The 27,068-nt window shown below is 38.6% G+C and overlaps 1 protein-coding gene across 1 annotated transcript; it reads left to right on the top strand.

Moving 5' to 3' along the window:
- The first annotated feature begins 8,250 nt into the window (after nucleotides 1–8,250).
- FAM98A (family with sequence similarity 98 member A) lies at nucleotides 8,251–25,873 on the top strand. Its single transcript, XM_021697375.1, has 8 exons — nucleotides 8,251–8,413; nucleotides 11,344–11,492; nucleotides 13,856–13,990; nucleotides 17,373–17,557; nucleotides 18,579–18,659; nucleotides 19,201–19,317; nucleotides 22,831–22,998; nucleotides 23,089–25,873. The coding sequence occupies exons 1-8, from the start codon at nucleotides 8,361–8,363 to the stop codon at nucleotides 23,755–23,757; spliced, it is 1,557 nt and encodes a 518-aa protein (XP_021553050.1). The 5' UTR covers nucleotides 8,251–8,360; the 3' UTR covers nucleotides 23,758–25,873.
- The last annotated feature ends 1,195 nt before the right edge of the window (nucleotides 25,874–27,068 follow it).

The raw sequence follows: 27,068 nt of genomic DNA, 5'->3' as shown, positions 1-27,068 counted from the left end.
CCAGGGGAACAACTACCTGATAGGTAGATGAACCTGTAGACAAAAACCTGATTAGGTGACAGGCGCAGGGAGGGTTAATCAGATTAAAACAGCCCACCAACAAGCCAAAAAACCCCTAGATGTAACCACCAAAACAGCAACCCTCTAGGGTCCCCTCCCTCTTTGGGAGCTCCGTACTATCGATCAATAAACTTTGCTTTGCTGCCCACCACTCTTCATCTGGTCTACCTCTTCATTCTTCCAAACCATGTGACCAAGAACTGGAGGCACTAACTAAAGGAAAAGAAATACTGAAACAGGGGCGCCTGGGTGGCTCAGTTGGTTAAGCGACTGCCTTCGGCTCAGCTCATGATCCTAGAGTTCCGGGATCGAGTCCCACATCGGACTCCCTGCTCAGCAGGGGGTCTGCTTCTCCCTCTGACCCTCCCCCCTCTCATGTGCTCTCTCTCATTCTCTCTCAAATAAATAAATAAAATCTTTAAAAAAAAAAAAAAATCCTGAAACACCGAGATGAAGGGTCGCATGCTCTACTGACTGAGCCAGCCAGGCATCCCCCCAAAATCTATTATATTGATAAAGTATCTTACAATAAATCGTACCTCACAAAGAAGTATTTTTACACAGGGAAAACACTCTGGATTAAAAACAAGGATTGCCAGACAGGCCTCCATACCACTAGAACAGCAAGGTCATATGGGGCCTGATGGTAACCATAATGCAAACCTTCTCATCAATGGTGTAGTGAGGGGAACCAAAGCCCCAGGAGGATGGCCTGGAGGGAGAGGGCAGGCCCTGTTCAGTAGGCCTAGAAGGCCTAGTGCCCGAGGGCAAATACGCGGATTAAACTGCATTTTGCACGCCACGTGAGCACCCAGGTACCCTGGGATCTGTCTGGGGTCTGGGACGTGTAGGGATAGATCAGGCCACCAGCAGAAACCGTCTGGAGGACACACCTCCACGCCAAGGTCCACCCCGCTCCAAAACAGTTATCTACCTCTTTCCTGAAGCGGGATCTCACCAGAACTCCTTGGCCTGGCCATGCACGGGAAGTCCGCTGAGGAGAGACACCTGGGAGACCTGACGCCCACTGAGGTCCTGTGTGTCTTCCCTGCTTATAGCCGAGGGGATCTGACGCAAACCACCTTCCCTGCTTCAGCTGCACATCTGGAGTGCAGCTCCAAGAACCGGTAGCTCCAAGATGGGCTGCGGTGCTCGTACGCCCACGTTCACACAGGCCTAGGGGTCGTGGGGCAGGGGCGGGCAGAGTGAACTGCGCATGCGCGTGAAGCCCCGGCCATGGTATCAATTCATTACGCATGACCTGGGACGGGTCAGTTCACACAAACAAGGAACTCTCTTTTCTAGCTAAATATATTGCACGGGATACATCAGCCAAGTGAACAGTCACAGACTGCGAATCTCCCTAAAAAATCCTCAGTCTTCAGACAGTCCTCGGTAAAATCCAGATAGCAATCCATTCCTATCTCAGCATAGTTCCTGACATCACTTCTGGTGGATGTTCCCATCCTACTGACATTGTCATCCATAGTTTTCTCATTTCCAAGGTCACAGTAATAAAATAGGCAAAGAAAAGAACAAACACCTTGCCTCTCCCCTGCCCCTCATCTTGTCTTTAAGCCATTCAACAAGGCTTCCTTATAATCTAAATTCTGTGATACTCCTATAATTTCTGTTGTTTTTTTAAGAATACTTAGAGTTCTCCTGTAGCTCTCTCTTCCACAGCACCTAGCAAGGAGTGTGTCTTTATCACGAAACTGTTTCAGCTGTGTGCGTGTGTGTGCACGAGGCTGTGTGTACCGGGTCATGGTATATATTTATTTTCTTACTGATTGACATGAGTCTTTTTAAATAAGGTAAGAGTTGGTCTAGATCAGTGGTTCTCAAGTTATGGTCTCTACACCAGCAGTGTCAGCTATTACCTGGGAACTCATTAGGAACACAGATTTTGGGGCTTCATCCCAGACCTGAGTCAGAATCTTTAGGGGTGGGGCCTGGCAATCTGTGTTTTAAAAATCCTCCAGGCTGGGGTGCCTGGGTGACTCAGTCGTTAAGTGTCTGCCCTCAGCTCAGGTCATGATCTCAGGGTCCTGGGATCGAGCCCCATATCAGGCTCCCAGCTCAGCGGGGAGTCTGCTTCTCCCTCTCCCTCTGCCCTGCTTGTGCGCTCATTCTCTCTCTCACAAACAAAGAAATAAAATCTTAAAAAAAAAAAAAGACTGCATAAAAAATAATAATAATAAAAATAAAAATCCTCCAGGTAACTCTGATAAACACAAAAGTTTGAAAACCATTGGGCTCTATATAACTTAGCCTTTCTCAATCACAGAAGCGATTAGAGCCCTAGAGAAAATGATTTCCGTGACTCTTTTCTCATTTCTCCCAAGTATGATAGAGGGTATTCTAGATGCATAGGAGAAAAGCTAATAATTACATATGCTAGAATATGTATATTCTAGAACATATTACATATGTTCTAGAATAATGTCCCAAGATTCCCTACAGTGTCAAATTTATGTGATTTTACCCAAATTTTCCAAAACATAGTGATCCAACACAAAAAATTAAACACAATTATTTCTGCTTAAAATATATTTTATTCTTATCTTTATTGTGTTTGTAAACAATGATCCCACCTGATAATAAAGAAATTAACTCTTAACTATAGAGAACAAACTGATGGTTACCTGGGAGGAGGTGGGTGGGGGATTGGGTGAAATAGATGATGCAGATTAAGGAGTGCACTTGCTGTGATGAGCACCAGGTAATGTATGGAAGTGTGGAATCCCTAAATTGTACACCTGACACTAATATTACAGTGTATGTTAACTAACTGGAATTTAAATAAAAACTTTTTTTTAAAAAAAGAAATTAAGTAAATAACTGTTACTAAGAATTGGAAACTAAGATTTCTGAGGATATTCAAAATTAGTGTCATGTTCATTTATCTAATCATAATGGTCATATTGATAAGCTCTCCTTAGGACAGTGATTTACAGCCTTTATTCTGCTGCTGCCCTGTTTTCTTCACAGCACACTCCTAATCAGCATCGCTCATCACAATGCTGTGATTCTCCAGGGGACTCATGGGTGGGGTGGGGGGGAAGTGGGGCTTGAAAAATCTCCTTAAAGACTCTAATGCCTCACACCATAAAGATTCACTACACTAGGATAAGAGACAAAGTTGCTAATAACAATCTAAGTCAGCAGAGAACATACCATCCTACCAGAATAGCCTAGTTTTAAATAGGCATTGACTGAGTTCCAGGATGATACAAGAGCTCAGAGCATAATTCATCGTTGTATATTTATTTATGCCCTGAAAAGAATCACTTTATTCTTTCAGAAGAAAGCAAAATCTGGTCATGAGAAAGGAAACATTTTCTTGTCAATCAAATAATCAACATTTTTATGCCTATTGTGTATGCATCAATGTACTAAACAGTATGTAGGATATGCATGGTTTTATCGCAACTGGATAGAAAAGATCAGAACATATTAAATAAGCAATATAAAAATATAACATTAATATATGTTAAATTATGAAGGACTAATTATGAAACCACTTGAGGTGGTTTTAAGAAAAATAGATTTCTAAATCGACCCCAGATATGTTGACATAAGATGCATCAGAGGCAAGGCCCAAGAATCTGCATTTAAGTCCCCCAGATAGTTATGATAGTCAATCAAGTTAGGCACCACCACCTTAGAAATCCAAAGAGGAAAATTTATTTTAATTGGTGCAGTGAGAGAGCACCTTCTTTGCGGAGCAGTGAAGCTGAACTAAACCTTGAGGATCTGGTAGAATGTAAGCAAAGTAGCAGAGAGAGCAGAGGGGATCTATGTTCACCTGTCTGGAACAGGAATGTTATCTGGGACGAAGCGCTAAGGAATCTTTGAGAGGTAGAGAATGAGTGCCTAGGGCAGTGAGGGAAGGCTTCCCCCAAACTGAGTCTTAAAAGACTGAGCTGCCAGTCAGAGAATGAGGGAAAGGGGATTCCAGGCAGGGGAAACAACTTGTACAAAGTACAGAGGAATGGAAGGGCAAGGTATGTTAAGTGAATAGTAGAAGTTCCGTGTGACTAGTGAAAAGAATCAAAATATGCCACTTTGGCATTTGGATTATTTTAAGCTGAAGGCAATTGAGACTCAACAGTTGCAGAAAGAAGTCTTCTCAGAGCTTCCGTTAACTGACTACAAACAGAAACTTCTGAGAAACTAGACCTGCCATTAACCCCATCCCAGGAGAGTTTTATGGCCATGAAGAAAGTTGGCACCAAGTTGAGTCTGCACCAACAAACCTTTCTAAAATAACCCTTATCTTCCATTAGTTCCCCCCATATACTTACCTTCCCACAATTTACCACCCCAAGAGCTCAATCCCTTCTCTTTGTAATCACTTCTCCACAATTTATCACTCATTGTTAAAATGGTATAGTCTAACTACCTTTTTGGAGTTTTCACTTCTTTCCGGTGAAGTACCATAAACATTCAAAAAAAAAAAAAAAAGTAACATTAATAAAAATGTGTATGCCTTTTCTCCTGTTAATCTGTCTTTGTCAGTTTAATTTATAGGACCCATTCATTAACTGAGAGGGCAGAGGAAAAAATTTTTCTTCCCCTACACTAGAATAAGCAGAGGAGAAAGGAGAGGAGCCCTATGAGAGGTAGGGTAGGAGAAGTACCAACAGGATTAAGAAGTAAAGGAATAAAAAGAATTGGAAATCCCAAACTCACAGGAAGGCAAGTAAATTGCTGGGTGAACGTGTATGTCATATATTGTGTGAGTGATAGGATCCCAAAACCATAGAGAACTGGTAGATTCATGCCAAATCTATAAGGGGCAGCCTTCTCAACCCAAGCCAATTATTGCCTTGATGGGCATTAGGAGCCCAGTGCTGCCGAGTTACCTGATTTACATTTTCAAGAAAACACAGCAATCTAGATTTTTAGATAATATCTTCATACTTTTAAATGACTCAAAATTCTTTAAAACATCAGTTAGTCCAAACAAAAAATGACTCTTGGGCTGATTTGGATACTAGTTTATCACCTCTGGGCTAGAGTCTAAAAAACTCTTTACTGCACCGAAATTAGACCAGGGTCTGTCTGGTTCACCATGTGCCTGATTTACATGTTGGCAGGACATGGCAACCAGGCTGAAGCATCATTGGGTAGACAACAGAAATCAGGTTTGGAGCTTTTATTCAGAAAGACCTAGAATGAATGAATGAATGAATGAATGAATGAATGAATGAATGAATGAATAAATAAATAAATAAACAAACAAACAAGGCGCCTGGGTGGCTCAGTAGGTTAAGTGTCAGACTCTTGCTTTCAGCTCAGGTCATGATCTCGGGGTTGTGAGATCCAGCCCTGCGTTGGGCTCCATGCTCAGCATGGAGCCTGCTTAATATTCTCTCTCTCGGGGTGGAGAGGTGTCTCAGTTGGTTGGGCATCTCCCTTTTGCTCAATTCATGATCCCGGGGTCCTGGGACTGAGCCCCGCGTCTGGCTCCCTGCTCTGCAGGGAGTCTGCTTGTCCCTCTCCCTCTGCTCCCCCCAACTCATACTCTCCCTCTCTCTCTCAAATAAACAGATAAAACCTTAAGAAAAAAAAAGAGGGGTGCCTGAGTGGCTCAGTCAGTTAAGCAGCTGCCTTTGAATCAGGTCATGACCCAGGGTCCTGGGATGGAGCCCCACGTCAGGCTCCCTGCTCAGCAGGGAGTCTGCTTCTCCCTCTCCCTCTGCCCTGCTTCTCCCTCTCCCTCTGCCTGCCCTTCCCCCTGCTCGTGCTCTCTCATCTGACCTTCAGAACTGAAGGTTAATCAACTTGTCTTATTGTAAGCCACTAAATTTGTGGCCACCTGTTACAGCAGCCACAGGAAACTAAAACAGACAGCAACCAGTCCTCCCCAGTGATAGGAACTAGAAGGGGTTTTAATTGGTATTTTACATTCTTTTTGGGTAAGAGTCTAATCAAAGGTTATCAGGGTTAGTAAATAGTCCCATGCCTTCTCCCAAGAGCACCCTCAACAAGTCATCATCTAGCCTCTAGCTGAACACCTTCTACACAGAAAACTCATCATCTCCCATAAATACCTGATGGACTTCAGATACCTTTAAGTATTAGAAAATTCATTTATTTTATTTTATTTTTAAGATTTTATTTATTTGGGACGCCTGGGTGGCTCAGTCGGTTAAGCAGCTGCCTTCGGCTCAGGTCATGATCCTGGGGTCCTGGGATCGAGTCCCACATCAGGCTCCCTGCTCAGCAGGGAGCCTGCTTCTCCCTCTGCCTGCCGCTCTCCCTGCTTGTGCTCTGTCTCTCTCTGACAAATAAATAAGTAGAATCTTAAAAAAAAAAATTTATTTATTTGACAGAGACAGCCAGAGAGGGAACATAAGCAGGGGGAGTGGGAGAGGAAGAAGCAGGCTTCCCGCGGAGCAAGGAGCCCGATGCGGGGCTCGATCCCAGGACCCTGGGATCACGACCCGAGCCGAAGGCAGATGCCCAACAACTGAGCCACCCAGGCGCCCCTATAAAATTCATTCTTGTACTGATCTGACGCCAAAACCAGGGTTCCTTAACTCCCAGATCAGTGTTCTTTTCATTCTATTAAATTCAGCTTGAATGAGGTCTTTAGATATCAAGTTTACAATATTAACAATTTCAAAATAAAATGCACAAGATTCCTAGAAGATCCTATAGAAATTATGACAATATTTACTTTTTAAAGCATTATTACATCAAAAAGTGAGTCAAGAATGATACCCTTTATTTTCCCCAATTGATTTTGCACTAAGCATTACTTTTTGTTAGCATCTTCAACAACCCTATAGGAACAAATAATTATTTCATTTTCATTATAATTAGGTAATTTGTACAATATATACAGGGTTCAACAAACTCTACTAGCTACATCTTTCTATTTTTTCATATCCTACATATAAATCCTTATTTAACTAGTCAAATCAGAAGGAATATGGATTCAGATATGGGTGAGTCTCAAAATCCAGTTCCTTAATGGCCTTATAATTTTTGACAGATCGTTAAGCTACTGAGCCTTAGTGTCATTACCTGTAAAACGGGAGTAATACACAGGCTTATGGTTGCATAAAATAATATGGATCAATAATAACCATGTCAAACCCAGCATAGGTACATAATAAACATTAATTCCTTTCCCCACTCCAGATAATGCAAAATAAGGAACTAAAAAAGGAGTACTGTTAAGAATAGGGGCATTTAGCCATTAGACACAAAAATGTTTGAAAACTACAAAATAAAATTTACTGGCAGAGTGTGAAAATTCTTTAAATGCCTACACAATTCAGCATTATGCCAACTCATGGTTAAAAGTAATTTTCTAAATGTGCCATCACTTTGAAACAATTTTCCTCATTTATCAATAATTTCTAAGTACATACCCAATCAATAACTGACAAGGAATCATAAGCCTTCGTGAGTTGAATGTCACAGGAGCCAAACGTCAAAAACAAAAAGTTTATTCGCTGTTTAAATTGTGTGGATTTAAATATATGCTATTCTATCTGATATGGAATGAATGCCCCCCTACCCTCGCCCAACTCTTTAAAATAGAGGACGCCTGGGAATAAAATGTCTGGAAAGGGCTTAAGAAATCAGGGAGAGAAAGCAACAGGGGGAATGAAACAACTTTCCGAACACATCCGTGTCAACGGAAAGTTGACGCCTCTCTAATCCTGAAATAAAGCTACTGCAGCCACAAGGTAATCAGATGGCATGGTATGTGCCGTTCTCGGCACTGGCCAGTCCACGCCTGTCCTAAGGAATTAGACTGGAGTTTTCCCTTTCGGCACGACCCACAGCTCAGGCGAGAACACGCCAGCACGCTGCGGGGCTCCACTCGGGTGACTCCTAGAGATCCGGAGACTCCGTTTTCACAGCCAACACCCACCAAGTCTTGAGAACTCCCCCTCCCCAAGCTCCTCCCGCGCCCGCCTCGCCCCAATATTCGCACATGCGTACACCCAATTAAGAGAGGTTAGACCGCTCCCCCTCGATGTGAGTCCCCACGCCCAGATGCCACGCAGCCAGTCCTCCTGCCCTTCTTCGGGCCGCCGGCTTCTCTATCCAGTAATACGCATGTGTAAGACTGTGCCGCCCGGCAACTCTTTAGCCGGCAGGGGTGGGGCGGTAGGCGGGACCGAGTTTCTTGCGCACGCTCGGGACATGCGCAGTGCAGCGGCTGAGGCGCCAGCTGTCGATTTGGAAGTTGGGGGGGCAGCGCATGCGCGAGTGTACGCGTTGCCGGCGAAGAGGGGAGCCTGACGACTCGGAAATTTGAATACCACGGTAGCATGGAGTGTGACCTCATGGAGACTGACATCTTGGAGTCGTTGGAAGATCTAGGGTAAGACTGCCAGGGTACGGGTCTCCTAAACCTCACACTGCCGGCCCCCGGGAACACCTCCTCCGCCCCAGTCGGGGACACCTGCCTCTGCACGCCGCACCCGGTGGCTCCTGACTGTCGCCTCCTTATGGCTCCGGGACCCCACTGCCACGTCCACTGTCTGCCCTGCCGGGTCGGGGCCCTTCTAAAGTGACGACCCTAGGCCTTCCCTGTGCTCCCTGCAGCCGAGTTACCCGCAGCGTTTGTCAGTCATGCGTGTCATTGTCTGGGCTCTGGCTTCTCGCCACCCCCCTCCCCGAGCTTCTCTTCTTGCTCCCCATCCTCTTGCCCTACCCGCTCACTCAAGAGACTGCCAAAGTTGATTCTCTTTTTTTCGTAGCTGTCCTCCAAACTTCCTGCTCCTCTCTTGAGCCCCTATTCCTACCCCACCCCGTTTCTCTCAAAAAATCTCCTTTGCCCAGTCATGTCTGCATGCACTCAGGCTTCCCTAAGCCACATGCCTGCATCCGTTCCGCTAGCCCGCTTACTTATGCGCCTCACCTGTCACCACCTTCATGGGAACCATTCACTGGCTGTTTCCCTTGACAGTGACACTCTACTTCGTCGAGTCACCATTAGCCCTTACCCTAGAGGCATCTTCAGCCACCAAGTCCCTACGTGTTTGTTGTGCATTTCCTCTCTTCTGACAATTACCCAACCATAATTTAGTACCTAGAAGCTGGAAATAGGGCTTCTTACCTCACTGGGTCACTGAGATTAGTGTACTCTTTAAAACTTGAGAATTTAGAACCTTTTGGTCTAAATGTGGTTCCAGAAACAAATTGTGTGATTAAATATTTGTCTACAGGTAAATGGTGTCCAAAATATATATAGATAGATTTAGCTAGCTAAATTTATAAAGTAACAAGTCCTTTATCAAAACCTTCCTCGAAGATTTTTCTATGACATGGAAACCTTTGGGGGAACCTTTTTTAGGAAAGGACACTGTGAGATTCTCAGAGTCTGCCCATTTAAGTCATTGCTGTCCTGATAGAAATTCTTGGGAGAAGAAGTGGTAGTGCTTAAATCTTTTTTCTTAAAGTGAATTACCATTGTTCTTTTTTTTTTGGAACTTGCTCTGAATTTTCATGAATATTTCAGACTTTAGGGGACTTATTTCTTTGATTAGAGCATAGGTAAAAGTCACATTCAGCAAAATGGTCTCTTTGGTGGACATCTCAGACTAAATTGCTTGCTCACATATAAATCCATTCATTCAGTAAACATTTTCTTGAGGAACACTTGCCCCTTGGCAGTGTTGGGCTGATCATTTATGGGTCAAAGTGAGGTGGAAAAGAAGTTCACACTGTCAGAATATTCTGTGAGGAGAACTGAGGAAGGTCCCTTTACTTGGAAAGAATGAAGTCCTAAAAGCTTCCTAGAAGAAATGACACTTAGGGTTAGCATTGAAGGAGTAGTAAAATGAGAGGAGAAGGGAGCCTTATTTAAATGTGGTTGTGCTGCTTGGGTAGATGTTGCCTAGCAATTGGTGATGGATGCTATGTCTTCCCATTATTGTTCTTCTACCCTTTAAACTATATTTTTTTTCTTTTCTGGAGTACTAAAAAAAGTAATTTTTACTATAATAATTGTAAATCAAGTAAATATTCTAGATGAGTTGTAATGTAAACCTTCAGATTTTCTGAAAACTTTGCTATGAATTTTAAGCCTAACCAATTAGTTTGGTGGCACTCAATCATTAAAATTCATAATTAATTGACATGTACGTTTAAAGGATTCACTGAGAAATACTAAAATTTTAAATGACTTTTATCTTTAATGTGGCACACAGTAGGAATTCAATAACTACTTGTAGAATAAACTAACAAATTATGAATGTGTAACACAAGGAGAGATTTCTAGGCCTAGTCTCTTTATTGCAATGTCTAATTATATGTGGTTTTGAATCTAGATGCCAGACTATATATAATCTCACTTTTTGTGTAAGATTTTTTCCATTCCATTCAGTGTATAAAAACATAGGTGCATTTTAAAAGAATCAAGTATTGTCATTTCTCTAACATCTCTATACTTCCAAACATCAAATTATCTTAAGTATATTTAATGTTTCATCTTCCATAAGTTTTTATCAATATTTCAGTTAAAAGATAAAATAATCTTCTGGAGAATATATATTTTAAAATTACCCTGAAAATGACAGGATCTTTAGTTCTAGCTGTATTCTAGGTTGGGGTTCATTATTACTATTGTCTTTTATGAATGTTTGCATATTTAATAATACTTTAAAATTATGCTTGAATCACTTTCAGAGGATTAGGATTCAGATGCACCAGTTCACCCAGACATCAACTTGCCAGCAATTATTAATCTTTTAAATTAATTCAGACATTTCTCTGGTACTAGTATGTCTTAATAGCCTTAACTGTCATCAGATATGGAAAAAGGAAATAAATGATTAGCTGGAAAGTTTTTGTTTTCAAAAAAAGTAAAAAAAAAAAAAAAACCTAATTGATTTCTAGAAAAGGTAACTTAAATCGTAAACTATAGTATAATCAGCTATCTCTTGTTAATGTGGTTTTAATATTCAGTTCAGTTAAAGTAAGAAAATCCTTGTACAGCAAGAGCTTTCAGTATAATGTATAGAGGTTGACATAATTTAGTAGTATATATGAGTCTCTTAAATATTTATATATATTTTGAAGGGTGGAAATGCAGTTATCATGTAACTTATTTTTCTAATAGATCTTATTAGATTAAAATTTAAATTTTAGATTTAGTTTTCTGTAAATTTTATTTACATCTGTAAGTTTGCAGAGTGGTCATCATAACTTATGAAACGATTGTTTATTCATACAAATAATACATAGTGTTTGTATAAAACATTAGGTGTGGTTTTATATTCTTCTGAAGTATAATTTTTTACTCACCAGTTACAAGGGTCCATTGTTGGAAGATGGCGCTCTGTCTCAGGCAGTCTCTGCTGGAGCCAGTTCCCCCGAGTTTACCAAACTCTGTGCTTGGCTGGTGTCTGAATTAAGAGTGTTCTGTAAATTAGAGGAAAATGTGCAAGCAACTAACAGTAAGTAAACATTCAGTTTTAGGTACAAAATATAAAAGTAAAATTGGGGTATTGTCAGTTCAACATTATTAGTACTAAACCTGAAGTGTTAAGTTCTTTGTAAATTAAAAAAAAAAAAAAAAGATTTATAAAGAAACCCAAATACTTTTCTTTCCTCCATTATTTATAGAGATAAAGTGATTTTGGAAGTTGAGAAAACAGATTATAGTTGTGCAACTACTAAAACATTGTGGTAGTTGAAAAGACCTTATTACTCAAATACAGAAATGGGAGACAAGTATAGCATATATGAACTTTCCATTCTTTGTGAAACATGGCTTGTTAGTTCTTAAATCGGTGGCTAGAACTGGAAATTGGGATGTTTTTCTTAGATTCCAGAAGTACGTATAGCATGTAAAGGAAATGCATTATAATTCTGTTATGCATGGGGAGAAAGAGAACACTTAAGAAGTTAGGAATGTATCACTAGATCCATCACAACCAGATGCAGCTCCATCAGATTTATGGTGTTGAGAGCTGTTTTATATTTGCCAATTTTGTTATTGTATTAGCACTAGTTTGTTGACTCTGCAAAAGAGACAAAAGCTTGGAACCCAACACCCCACCATCTGGTTCCCTCCTACTATAGGTAAACCTACAATAGGAGACAAAGAAAAATGCTCTCTAGTTAACCTCCCCTCATGGAGAACTATACACATAATCCCTTTTTTTCCCCCCACACAGAATCGCGTATTGAAGAGCTCATTTTCTTGCATGTTCAGTATATTTAATGTGCGCATGTTAGTTGCAGCCAGTTCTAATTACTAAGGACACTGTCGTGTAACAGTAATGATAGCAGCAACTTACATTTATTAAACAATATGTTGTAAGCAGTTTCCATGTGTTAAGTCATTTAAAACCTGAGGTAGGTTTTATTACTCTTTTATACATTAAACAAGGAAGCACAGCTAGGTTACATGCACTGCCTGAGGTCACACAACTAGTACGTGATATAGCCAGAATTCAACCCCAGCAGTCAAGTTTGGGAACCAGTACTCTCTAACACTGCCTCTTGACCTAACATTTCAGAGATTGTAGGAACTTGTGAAAACACCTATAGTAGATGATAACTGTTTATAACCTGGAACCCCTTTGTTCACACGAAAACATAGAAGCCAACATACAAAACAGTTAACAGTGTACCTGTTTAGTTGAAATTAAGAGGGAGTACTTTTTGCACAACTCTCTCCTCATCCTCCCCAGCTGTTTCTAAAGGAGTTCTGTGGAATTTGAGTTCACAGAACAGTTTGCAAAACAATGATAATACAGCCTTCCCATTTTACAGATGAGAAAACGCACCCAGGGCGCCTGGGTGGCTCAATCAGTTAAGTGCCTTTGGCTCAGGTCATGATCTCAGGGTCCTGGGATCGAGTCCCGCATCAGGCTTCCTGCTCAGCGGGGAGTCAGCTTCTCCATCTCCCTCCTGCTCGTGCTCGCTCTCTCTAGCTCTCCCATTCTCTCTCTCTAGCTCTCCCATTCTCTCTCTCTCGCAAATAAATAAATAAAATCTTAAAAAAAAAAAAGAAAGGAAGAAAGAAAATGGACCCAGGTCAAGTGACTCAAAGTTTGCCCTTGTGTGATAGAGAACCATCAGAAAAGTAAGGAAGAAGGAGCATTGTTTCTCCTTGGTTCACAAGATGAACTCGGTACTTAACATGTTTGGGAATATAGAACTACAAGTCATGTTTGCTAACTTCAAATTTAATCTCACTGGGAATATTAGGCACAAATGAAACTGGAGATTAGTACAGTAATTAAATGCTTCACTTTGTGGTTCACAGGGGGAGGAAATCATTGAGTGCAACAGGACTTGGGGAAGGTCTTATCAAGGAGCCGGTGGGCTTTGATGGAGAGGTGGGATTTGATAGATGAAGGGAAAGTAGGGGGTCTATCAGTCACAGGGAATAACTTAAATGAAGGCACAGAAGTGGAAATGACAGTGTTCTTGGGACAGTGAGGAGGCTGGCCTGGCACAAATAGAATATTTTTGAAGGTAAAATGTAACTACTATATATGTGTCATAGGTACTACTATAGTAATATGCAAGGGAAGGTAAAGCATAGAGGCTATGAAGAAATCTTTAAAGGCAGACAAATAATTAGATTAGATGGGGTAGAAATTAGGAAACGATTAAAGATTCTCAAAAAAGGGACTAACGTAATGAAAACTGATTAAGAAAATTGGCAGTAGTGTGAGAAAGGATGAATTAGAAGTCAAAGTAACTTGTACTAGGAAAATCCTATTAAAACTTTCTGTTTATACATAACTTTTATGCTAAAGGGAAAAACAGTCATTTTTATTAAAGTTATTTTAATTCTTAAAAGGCCCGAGTGAAGCTGAAGAATTCCAGCTTGAGGTGAGTGGGCTACTAGGGGAGATGAACTGTCCATATCTATCACTGACATCTGGTGATGTGACCAAGCGCCTTCTCGTTCAGAAGAACTGCCTCCTTTTGCTCAGTAAGTTCATGGCTACTAGAATGTAGCTATTACTTTTTTATTCATGTTTTCTTTGACTAATAAACTGGCTGTTGTACTATTTCATTACGGATTTAATTCAGAATGCTACTTAAAGAAAACTATTACATTTCCAACTTAGAAGCTAATGGTGGGCCTATGCACTGGTAGTAGCGTTTGTTCTGTAATTACTACTCTTTTACCATTTAACTTTGCTGGTACTATTGCGCTTCACCTAATATGACCAAAGTTAGCGCCGAGTGTCCAAGTGTGTGATCATTAAACCTTAGCGTTCTAAACTGGAAGCACATTTTAAAATAGACTAGGAAAGTAGTGTGGGAATAATGAAGATTTTTTAATAAAATTAAAGTGTTTTATATTGTGGATATTTCTTTGTGGTTGGGTAATTGGGGATTTTGGTTTTGTTTGTAAATATATCAAATTACAGTATAAAATTTTCTGGAATAGTATTTGAATTGTTCCTGTGCTTATTGATCATTCTGGGAAATTGTTACGAAAATTCTTTCCTTCCATGTTTTTTATATACTAACTACATTCCTTTCTTCACCCTGAGAAACAGTAAGTAGACTCACAAATTTTATTGCCTTAAATGAATTCTCCAGTAAACACAACCAATAGTCTTAACTCACAATTTTTGTAGCAGTCTGAGACACATTTAGATTAAGCTTTAGTTAACTGAATATTATAGTTCTTATTATGACACAGTTCAGAGGATTTTTAAAATATTATCTTTACAACTGTAATGGTTTCTGAAAAATGAGCTCCAATTTTGAAGGTTCGTTTTTTTAAAAAAGGTATTCATCACCACTATACTCAGGCACTGAGTTATTCCAGAATCACTTACATAATTTCCCCTTTGTTGAATGATTGTGGGGGATGGGAGGTAGGCACATAAGATCAGATACTGCTTTAAATACTGATACTGCTGCATGTTCTTATGCATGCATTCAGTATCCTTCAAATTGTGTGATTTCTAGAACTGGCTCAGTGACAGTGTACTCACTCATTCTACCAAAACCTAATCTTTGGCGCTCAGGATATGTTATCTTACATAGGAAGATAAGAACTTCATGGAGAGCTTAGTAATGACCACAAATAATTCTTTCAAAGAACTAAGAGTTTGGCCTTTTTAGTGTTCCTACTTACAAAAACCACTTTATAAAATGCCTTTGACTCCTTCCTGTTACTTAAGACTGCACTGAATATTATTTTGGGATCAGGGTTACAATTTATAGACTTCATTTTAATATGCTATCACCTCAGAAGCTCTTCAGTAATATACAACTGTTTGCTTCTCAACTAAATGACTAAAACCAACTAAAGGTTATGCTGCTCTTGGAATTCATGCACACATACACTATTCATTCCTCTTTATCTTTGCTTCTGCTGTTTCCCCTTTAAAATATTCCCCTCAGTTTCTATTCTCTCTGTCATGCTAGTATTTATGTGCTCATTCTCTATTCACTCTGTATAAATATTTCTCATCTTTCCAAGTATCAGTTGTCACCTCTTGATGCTATAATTTTACTTATTTCTCCAGCACCCTTTACCTTACTGATTTGAATCTTTTAATATGTTGTGTTCCAAGGGGGTAAATAACCAATCTCATTAGAATTGTTAGTAAAATAGAATAGTCTTTGAATGAGTGGCTAAAAGACTCTCCTGTGTCTGGTTAAGAAGTTTTGACTGTTCATTGCCTCTCTGGTTGTCAGATTATTTCCCTTAGGTAAAAAAAAAAAAAAAAAAAAAAAACCTCAGATATCTGAGTTCCTAATAGATGAAGAATTATTCATCATGAATGCATATATTCTTTATTCCTAACTAGATTGTCAGTAGAGATCATCTGTTTTGTTTTTATATCTCCAGTGCCCTTCCTAGTACTTTGAACACATCAGTAACAGATAATGTTTTCTGATGGTAATTGTATTGGTGAACTAATTTTTGGATGCCTGAGTTAATGTTGTCCCAAATTTAGAGAACCAGTTTATTAAATCATATGATTTTCTAGAACAAGGGTTGGCAGACTTTTTCTTTAAAGGATGGGACAGTAAATATTTTCACCTTTGTGAGTCGGAAGGTCTTTGTCACAACTGTTTAACCTCCGCTGTTGTAGCATGTACCAGCCATAGAGATTATGGAAATGAGTGTGGTAATGTTCCAATAAAACCATATTTAGAAAAACAGTGGTTATTTTCATGACAGTGGAATTTTACTTTTTGATCTTTTAACTCCTACAGTTTGCTATATGGAACACTTTAAGATTTCATCAAAGCCATTTAGAATGACCTTTCCAGAAACTTGCTGTATTTATTGTTCTAACATTACACCTTGGGTGTAGGAAATGAGATAGTCAAGCTGATCATTCTTTTAAACTTTTTATGAGACTCAAGAGCCCAGAAAATGTCTTTTTCCAAAACTATCTTTCTAATGTTGTCAGAAGGTTCTCACCCGAAATCCTGAGCTCCCAATGGTTATTAATCATCTTTCATAAAAATTTAAATGTCCTTGGGAAAGTTAAAGGAATAAGATTAAATATTTATACCTTCAATTACCTGAAGCAGATTGCAGCCCTCATTATGCCTGGCTGAAATCAACACATGAGGGGATGATATTGATACAAAAGAACTCTGTCAAGAAAAGATCAGAAAGTTTTATTGATGTTGTTTTTCAGGAGTGGGGAGGGGGGAGAGAATGAGGAAGGTAGAGGGAAAGCGAATACTGAGAACTTGGATGGAAGAGGGTTTTCTTTAAACAGAGAGGGTGGCATTAGGCTACTGGAAGCCATGAGAAAGGAGCTTTGGGGAGTTTCATGTCTTCCTTTTTGTAAGTTTTGACCTTTTGTAAGTTTTTGTAAGTTTTGACCACTTGAAAATGTTTCATGCCAGTTCTGAACAGACTGCCTAAGTATTGGAAGGTAAGAGAGCAAGAGAGTTATATCACTGGTGCATGTCAGTGGTGAGAAGTAAAATAATAATAATAACCGGTTCTAACTGTTGCCGAAGATTGGCCACCTTCCACCTTTTGTAAATTTGTTAACAGATGCCAGCCCCTGTTCTGGAGTTCCTGAATAGTAGGATATAAGAATCCAGATTTTGAGACGTGATCTACCTTGATACTTTCGTTTCAAAGAAGAATCACTTATTTATAAGTTACCCTTTAAACATATATTGATTAAATACCTGAATTACAGAACCAGTTTATGTTATGTCATTTGCAGGTAAAAATGGTTTTTTTTTTCTTGTTTTTATCCATTCTTGCAGCTTTAAAAGTTACGTATCATTAGGTCTATAGAGTTGTGACTCCAGACTTATGACTATTAACTGTAGCTGTATCTCATTTTGAAATCTTATTTTGTTTACTTCAGCATACCTCATCTCAGAACTAGAAGCTGCCAGAATGCTCTGTGTGAATACTCCTCCAAAAAAAGCTCAAGAAGGAGGCGGTAGTGAGGTCTTTCAAGAGTTGAAAGGCATATGTATTGCTCTAGGAATGTCCAAACCTCCAGCCAATATAACTATGTTCCAATTCTTCAGCGGGATTGAAAAAAAAGTAAGACCTTTAGTACCAGATTGTAGTGTATTAAAGGCATAGTCCTACATTTGTTTGAAATGAAGCAAGTTAATTTCTCTTAATGGGAACCTAATGTGCATATTATTAATTGTTACTAAATGAGTTTTGGGTTTTAAATTCTAGATACCTTAAAGAGAAGTTAGTATTTTACTTTTTTTTTTTTAACTTGTCAGCATGTTTCTCTTTCAAAAAGGAAACTTTACACTTTGATTTATAAGCTGAAATAAGCTAGGTATAATGTAAAAAGAATGAAGACTTAAGTCCTTTTTAAAGCTTTATCATTGAACTTTAACGCAATTAATTTTTAAGTTCTTGATCATTAAATGTTACCACCCTCCTTTCATTGACTGGACAGAAAAAGATGTAAATGTTTTTGATTTTTAATCCAGTCACTTTGAATCTTATGTTTCAATTGGCAAACTAGGTTTGTTGACTGCTAACATAATCTAGTATGTGAAAATAATTCAGAATCATTTTTATGCCACACATTTAACAGTTAAGAGGTTTTTTTAAAATATAATTGACTAGGAGTAAGCCATTTTAATAAATTAATGAATATAAGAGAATGGTATTTGTTATAGCAGAGTTACTCTCTGTATGCATATCTGCTGGACTCCAAGAATTGGTACATTTGCATTGTGGGGTAGATGGACACCATGATGCACAAATTTGGCTGAACTCTACAGGGGAGCAGCACTGTATTCATAGTCCATATTTTTCTGTGTGTTCATTCATCCATTCAGCAAGTACACATTGAGTGCCTACTGTTGTCAGGCACTGTTCTAGGTACAGTGAAGGAATCATGCTTCCATAGGCACGTGAGGAGTGGGACAAGTGAGTGTCTTTATCATGTGGGTCCTGTACATTTCAAAACATCCTCCACCTTTGCCTCTGTCAGGAATCTTCTTTTGATGGCAAGATATGATGGGAATTGGGAAGATGAGGAGGATATGTTGTACTTTTAGATTTGTTTATTCATTCATTTATGTGTTTGTGTCAGTTAAAGGAGACATTAGCAAAAGTTCCACCTAACCATGTGGGAAAGCCTTTATTGAAGAAGCCAATGGGACCAGCCCACTGGGTGAGTAGCAGTCATCTTGAGTTGTCTTGGTAAAGAACCACTTATCTCATGATGTTGACAGTTTGTGCTGTTTAGGTTATGTTTTCCAATATGTAGTTTCCTAGGTGGACATTCTTAGAGTCCATTTTTGTGAATCTGAAGATTTATTTGGAATAATTTTACTTGTGTAAGATTAGAAACACTTATCTCGTAATTTGTAAATATTTCACATAGCTGGTCAAAATAAATTGAAGTTCGGTATGTTTTTAATGGCCAAATGGGTTGCCTTCAAGCCAAAAATGTCATTGGGCTAAACTTCACACAGCAAATTATGGGAAAGCTAAATGAGAATTCTCTACTTAGTCTTTATTATGTTTCGAGACATTATTTAGCCTATTATTTCATGAACTTAAAATAATTTTTAGTAGTATATTAAGTAATTTGCTTTGTGCTAAGTGCTGGGGAATCATTTATGAATGAAACAGACACAGTCTCTGCAGTTTTGGAACCAGGGGGTCAAGCACATTTAAATTCTAACTGGTCTTTTAAATTTCTTTTTTAGGAAAAGATAGAAGCAATTAACCAAGCCATAGCCAATGAATATGAAGTTCGGAGAAAGCTGCTAATAAAACGTTTGGATGTCACTGTCCAGTCTTTTGGCTGGTCTGACAGAGCTAAGGTACATATAAAATATATATATATATATTGTAAGATTTTATTTATTTATTTGAGAAAGAGCACACAAGCTGGGAGGAGGGGCAAAGGGAGAGGGTGAAGCAGACTCCCCCTGAGCAGGGAGTCTGATGACCTGGGGCTCCATCCCAGGACCCTGAGATCATGACTTGAGCCAAAGACATCTGCTTAACCCACTGAGCCACCAAGGTGCCCCATATTAAATATTTTTTAAAAGAGCAGAATATTTATAGACATGAGACTTAAACATTCTTAGCACAGTTTAGATACAGTGGAGAGAGAAATGCATAGGAGACACATATAGGAATTTTTCTTTCATGAGTTGCTGAGTAGCAATTCTTTCAGCCTTTCCAGCAATAATGAAAACATTTTTTTTTCAGCTTTTTAATATTTTTTTAACAAAACCATATGTTTTAGACCATACTGGGAATATTCACTCGTAGGAGAAACAGAGTATTTGAAAATCACTAAAAGACTAAATATCACTAAAATAATTTTTAAATTACTCATTTACTGTACTTTAAGCTAACAATTTCATTTGCTAATTAGAAATACTGGATTTAGCAAGACCAGATATTAGTATTTATAGAGAATTGAAGAATCTGGTAAGATTTCAGTTTTGCTTCAAATTAAATGAGATAATCCAGGTAAAGATCTTGGTCATTCAACAGATATTTATTAAATATCTATTATATGATCAGTGAGCAGAAAGTAATTGACACACGTGACTTCACATCCTTACGACTCTGAAATGGAACTAATCCTTGAACTTAATGGGGAGGTTGGTCCAGTTGTGTATTATATGTTCCCTTAATAGCACATTCATGTTTGAAAACAGATTTTTTTTTTTTTTAAATTTTAGTTGACTCCAAAAAAATTTTTATGTAGTTTTCCTAAATAATGTTATTTTCACCTAAAATCTTTAAACCTTGGCACAGCCCTATTTGGCTGCTAAATTGTTGGGGTAGGTATTTATTTATAGTATTGCAGTGTTGGAAAGAGGTGTTGGAGATCAGTCTTAACTCCTCTCATTTTGTAACTGGAAAAAAACAAACAAACAAATACGGAGACCCAGTAAATGGGAGGCTTTGTCTGAGATCTCACAGCTAGTCCGTATCAACACCAGCAGCAAATTGTTCTCTCCTATGGCTGTTGTGTAGGAAATGCCAGTCCTTTCCTAAGTTATCTTTGATAGAAACAATCATTCAAAAACATGAAGCCTGCACCTCTTAGCTGGAAAGCTATCTACCAACGAAGTCATGCCCCGACTGAGGCAGTACTGCGCGGTTCTGGTTTTGGCCCTGTCTTTACTGGATTGTACAGCTGGTATCCTGACCCACTGTGTCTGAGCTTCCGTCTCTCTCCCCACTTCTGACATCTTTAAAATGCCATGTTTAATCTAGGGGTTATTTTAAGATTCTTTTGAACCGTAATATACAATGATTTTATGAACTATATAAATATATTGGAGAGGATAAGGAAGGACTATACAAATTACACAAATCTATGTTTTCATCGAGTGGAATTTATATACTGATCATCTCATTTTGCAACTTGGTTTTAAATCACTTTATAGAAATAACTTCGCACAAAATGAACCAGTTTCACATAATGAAGTATATGTACTTATATCACTTTGAAATTGCATTTTGTATCAGTTATATTCGAAACATTAAGCTACCTTCTCAAAGGTTTTTGTCTCCATTCAACAAACATTGAGCACTTTCTATAGGCACGAGTGACCATAAGAAAGAAATACAAGACCTGTTCAGGAAACTTCCCTCCAGACAAGCTATGGAATGACAATCTCTTTATCCTTTTAATTATTCAAGTAATTTTTTTCTAATAAAATAGTCACTGATCATTCCATTGTCTTCACCACAGTAGCTATTTTCATTTTTAGTATTGTTTTCCTTGCTTTGTCTGTTTGCACAATTCTAATAAACATACCTTTTTACATCCTTTTTTCCCCATATAATTTAAACATTTACAATATCAATATTTGAGTACCTGCATATAACTGACAGACTTACCAAATATTTTTTTTCTTTGTACTATTTTACTGTGTATTATAGCTGTTGTTTCCAAAATTTAGTAGATAGGAGATTGTTATTTCTCACAATTTAGGTTAATTTGCCTTTTTTTAAAAGATTTTATTTATTTATTAGAGAGAGAGAGACAGAGAGAGACAGTGAGAGAGGGAACAGAAGCAGGGGGGAGTGGGAGAGGGAGGATCAGGCTCCCCGCTACGGGGCTTGATCCCAGGACTCTGGGATCATGACCTGAGCTGAAGGCAGCCACTTAACCGACTGAGCCACCCAGGCACCCCGGTTAATTTGCATTTGTTGATTCCTGTCTGGAAAACATTTCTTATATTTGTTCGAACTTTATTTTCTCGTGTGTGAAATTTCTGTTTATGTCTTTTGCGGTCTTGTGTTTCACACACATTGAAGTGACGTGCCAAGGTGTCCCAGATTCCCAGTGGTTTGTTTCTCAGGAGTTGACAGTCTTAATCATTAACTTATACTTCTACTAAATGGTTAAAGTAGACTTTTCTTTCTTACTTATTTTTTTTTTTAAAGATTTATTTATTTATTTGAGAGAGCGAGAATGAGAGAGAGTACATGAGAGGGGGGAGGGTCAGAGGGAGAATCAGGCTCCTCGCTGAGCAGGGAGCCCAATGCAGGACTCGATCCCGGGTCTCCAGGATCATGACCTGAGCCGAAGGCAGTTGCTTTAACCAACTGAGCCACCTAGGCACCCTCTTTCTTACTTATTACTTATAATAGAGGAAAGTATTACACAGGGGGGATCACTTCAGAAGAAATGTATCCTGTTAATTAGAACAAATTAACTGTAGCTAACATTTTTTATCTCATTGTAAGCAAACATGATGGGAAAATTCAAAAGCAAAATTATTGAAATGAGTTTACATCCTTATATTTAGATAGATAGAATGAATATGTTTGAGACCAATGTCAGGGGGGACCTTTTTACTCCCACAGTCCTAAAGGAGGCTCCTCTACCCTGTGTGTCCCCTTTCCAACATTATTCCTTGCTGTATCAGCAAGTGTGACAGCTGTGTCTTAGGGTAGTTCTTGACTAGGTAGGAACAATGGTGAGTATAACTAACTTTTTTCCTCCCATCTTAAGCCTAGTAACTATTATTATCAGACATTTTGGAAGTCTTTAACTTATTTAATATCAGTGTTTCTGGGGCGCCTGGGTGGCTTAGTCGGTTAAGCGTCCACCTTCGGCTTGGGTCGTAATCCCGGGGTCCTGGGATCGTGCCCCGCATTGGGCTCCCTGCTCAGTGGGGAGTCTGCTTCTCTCTCTCTCTCTCCCTCTGTGTGTATGCCCTCTCTCTCTCTCTCCCTCTGTGTGTATGCCCGCTCTCTCTCTAGCTCTTACTCTCTCTCAAATAAAAAAAAAAAAAAAGTCAGTGTTTCTATGTCATTTTGAAAATTGACTTTTGTCTTTGAACACTTTGCTTCGACAGAGTCAGACAGAAAAATTAGCAAAGGTTTATCAGCCGAAACGCTCAGTTTTATCTCCTAAAAGTACTATTTCTGTTGCCCACCTCCTGGCTGCAAGACAAGACTTGTCAAAGATTTTAAGGACAAGCAGTGGCTCTATAAGAGAAAAGACTGCCTGTGCCATCAATAAGGTGATTGAAGTACCTTTTATTTTCTTTCAAATATACGTTTATTTCTATTAATAAAATACAGTAGTTTAAAATATCTTTCTTATCCCATAGGTGTTGATGGGCAGGGTGCCTGACAGAGGAGGTAGACCCAATGAAATTGAACCTCCACCTCCAGAGATGCCACCATGGCAGAAAAGGCAAGATGGCCCCCAGCAGCAAGCAGGAGGCCGAGGAGGAGGGAGAGGTGGTTATGAACATTCCTCCTCATATGGAGGACGAGGAGGTCATGAACAAGGAGGAGGGAGAGGTGGACGTGGTGGCTACGACCATGGTAGCCGAGGGGGAGGAAGAGGAAATAAGCATCAAGGAGGCTGGACAGATGGAGGGAGTGGAGGAGGAGGTGGCTACCAAGATGGTAGTTACCGAGATTCGGGTTTCCAGCCGGGTGGCTATCATGGTGGTGGCCACAGTGGTAGCTATCAAGGCGGTGGTTATGGCGGCTTCCAAACATCTACATATACCGGAAGTGGATACCAGGGTGGTGGATACCAGCAGGACAATAGATACCAAGATGGTGGGCACCATAATGATCGAGGCAGTGGTCGTGGAGGGAGAGGTGGTCGCGGAGGCCGAGGTGGTCGTGGAGGCCAGGGAGGAGGTTGGGGAGGAAGGGGGAGCCAGAATTATCACCAAGGGGGACAATTTGAACAGCACTTCCAGCATGGAGGTTATCAGTATAATCATTCTGGATTTGGACAGGGAAGACATTATACTAGTTGAGGCTACAGAACCTTACACTTTGCTAGAGCTCAAGTAATAGAAACTTAGTTTCAGAATCCTGAGTCCAGCATCAATTTTGAATTAATGTGAGACCACAGGTGGCAGGCAGATTCCTGCTTGGCATAAGTATTTGTAGGTCTTCATTCAATTCTGTTGGGTTTGTGTGTTTTTTTTTTTTTTTTAAAGGACTTACATGACAAAGTTTGTTTGAGAAACACGTACATCTCTCCTTTATATAAAGAACTTTTTAAAAGGTAATTAAAATTGCCTTTAATTGACCAGTAGACTAATTCCACAGTCAGAACATGCATACTTTTTTGGGAAGAAATTACTTGAATAAGTAGTTTTCAAAAAGCGGTTTTGGAAATGAGGATTCTCCTAGATTTTTTTAGATTTTCAACTAGGAAATCTTCCTCATATTAACAGTCCATTTGTATGTGTTTTCCTTAAAGTATTCTAATGACTATTTGCCAAGCACAGTTCTGCCCTGATTGGCTTTTTATTCAGAGAGATTATGCCACATTTGCTTCGTGATAGACTTTTAGGTCAGTTCCTATTAAATGAGCTCTTCCACAGATAGCACATTCAGTAGCCTTATCCTTTTGATGGAATACTGTACCATATGCTCAACTCTGAAAACCTTGAACACGGCCAAAATCCGTAAAGATTATAAAAGCAAACTAAGTTGTGAACCTATAGTACATGTAGGCATTTATATAGTATAGCAATTCAGACTGACCTGCATCCATTCAAAACAAGTTCCTCCTTAAACCTTATTTTTACTTGAAATCTGTTAGAAGAAACAGCAAACAAATTTGTTTTATGCACGAGTTAATACCACTGGCTCAGCAAATACAAGTTAGTTTGCTTTGGGCAGGAGACTTTTTTTGTAATGGAAGAAATGCACTACCAAGTAAGAGGACAGATTTTTGCTTAGTGCAGGAGGCCCTTTATTATTGCTGCAGAAAACAAAAGCCTGGCTGAGTTGATGTTTTACATTCTCCTTTACTGAAATCAACATGAAGCTTCTTGCTGGGTTTTTGTATACGTAAACATTGTCAAGCTGTGAAAGAAAATGGCTGGAGGTGTGCTTTGTGTGAAAGGTGAGCAATAAAGTATCTGTATGTTCTCTCTCTGGTTTGAGTTTTGTTTTAGCTACTTTTAAAAACTGAATTAATGTGGATACTTGTTTCAAGCTTATGAGCTAAGGCATCTGTTCCCCCAAAAATTCTTGAGTGTTTCTTTAAAACATAATTTGTGATGAAAGATAACCCTTACCCTAAAACCATAAATAAATTGAAAAAAACCCTATCTCCAAATTTACCTTTTTCTATAACATTATAGCTACAAAACTTCACTACTCACTTCTGGCCACTGGGTGTAGCTGTTGTTACACAGTGTATTAGGCAAAGCTAAATTAATGGCCCTAATCTTTCAGGGCTTTTTTGGTTTGTTTTATTTTGTTTCTCCATTCTTCCTAAGAATGAGGGACATTTCTCTTCAAAGGAAGTGAAATGAAAATATGTTTGTAAAAACAGAAATAGTATTTCCTTTTCCTACTAATTTGGGCCTTTTAGAGTAAAGAATCAACTCATGTCTTACCATAGAATAGCAATAATCTATTTGCTATTGAGATAAGCACATTCTTTTGGTACCTAAAAACCATTTTGAAAGCCTACCTTGATTATTTTGTTAATTTTACCTGTATACTAGATTTTTTTGGCTAGGCTTTACCATTCTAAACTTGAAGACAATTTAAAATACTTTTATTTATCATTACAGATTTTAAGGTTTGTCTTGAAAGTTGTATTAGCCTCTTTATGCTGTTAAATATGTTTAGTATGTATAGGAGTTTCCTATTAGAGATAAAATTGTCAAGGTTTCGTATCTTAGAATGTGTTCACATTTACCTTAGCATTTGCTTTAATCTGTTTTGTAACCAAAGACTCCACAGTATATCTAATGAATATGTTTCATTCTTTTGACAAATATAATTGATTTATTTTTATGGTTAATAGATTGCTTTTCAAATTTGAGCATATAAGCAAGCAAATTATACATTTCTCCATGATGGCTCTAAAATTTGCATCTTCATTTTCTGCTTCAAACTAGAATTTTTTTCCCCGCATTATAAACCCCAAAAAGAATTGTCTTTTAGTTTCTCCTGTTTTGACACAAATTAAGTTCTCGGATAGGATTTCAGACCACCAGTTAGTTTGTTATTATATCAAAATAAAGTTCTTAGATTTTGTGTAGAGTGTGTCTGTTGATTTTACACACAGAATTTAACTTTAACTTGTAGTAAGTAAGAACTTACTGGGAATGTGGGAATTTCTTGGAGAAACAAGAGAACAAAATTTTTAGGAGGGAATTTTTGATATATGAAATCTTAAAATGCTATTACTTAGATTGAGAAAGACAGTACCTTTTGTTAGTGCTTTGCTTCTTCCCTACACCAGGAAGTCAACATTCTCTATGAAAATTATCAAAGATATGCCACTATCATTTTCATTTCTTGCTCTAGATCCAAACTGAGCTAGTGTCCAACTATGCTGGACATAGAAGAGTTAAATAAATTCTTGTTAAGGGAAAGCATTTGAAATCATTTCTGTGTATACTTAACCTGTTTTTCCCACTGCCCAAATCACTTATATTCTTATACTTAGATATTTTAGGTAGTGCCCTACCTACATTTCTGGTAGGTAAAATATTAAATATAAAGTATTATTTACCTATATTATATCCATTTGAAGATAGGTTTAGAATGTATGCATATCATTTAACTCTCTTAAGTACTTTGAATGGTATTTGATTCATTTTATTTTAAAAGGGCCATTGGGTTTACTTAAAAAATACATCACAGGGTTACCTAATGTTATATATAAAATGTCTTTTTTCCCCCTATTTCTCTCATTCCTCACTAACATAATTATAATATTAGAAATGCTCTTTTTGTTCAGTGCTCCATTTCCACATTTGGATACATTAATATATTCCCACAATTCAAACCATTGATGAAAGAGGTATGCATGTTAGTGTTTGAACTCACTTACCTCGGGTACTTTTAGTCACCTGTAAAAGTATGTTGGTAAAGACATTGCATAAACACAGCTGTTGGATTGAGAACTTCCCCAATATATCCTTTACTTCCCACTAAATGTAAATGAAGAAGCCTGGGGTGGAACTAGAATAAAACATTTTTTTAACATGTTCCCTAGGAATTTGAGGGAAAACCTTTAAAAAAATACAAAGGTAAGTTAGAAAGTCTTGCCTTGGAAAATGTGCAGTGGCAGACCCAGAAACAGATAATT

This window comes from Neomonachus schauinslandi, chromosome 10 (assembly GCF_002201575.2).
Source record: "Neomonachus schauinslandi chromosome 10, ASM220157v2, whole genome shotgun sequence".
In the NCBI taxonomy this organism is placed as follows: Eukaryota; Metazoa; Chordata; class Mammalia; order Carnivora; family Phocidae; genus Neomonachus; species Neomonachus schauinslandi.
Note: the sequence above shows the minus strand (reverse complement) of the source record. Positions and strands in the feature narration are given on the sequence as shown.

Bases quoted from the DNA above. Each gene is read 5' to 3' on its own strand.
- FAM98A (XM_021697375.1), top strand. From the start codon at position 8,361: ATGGAGTGTGACCTCATGGAGACTGACATCTTGGAGTCGTTGGAAGAT. The intron at 8,414-11,343 runs GTAAGACTGCCA...TTTACTCACCAG, and splicing joins GAGTCGTTGGAAGATCTAGG to TTACAAGGGTCCATTGTTGG. The intron at 19,318-22,830 runs GTACATATAAAA...TTGCTTCGACAG, and splicing joins GCTGGTCTGACAGAGCTAAG to AGTCAGACAGAAAAATTAGC.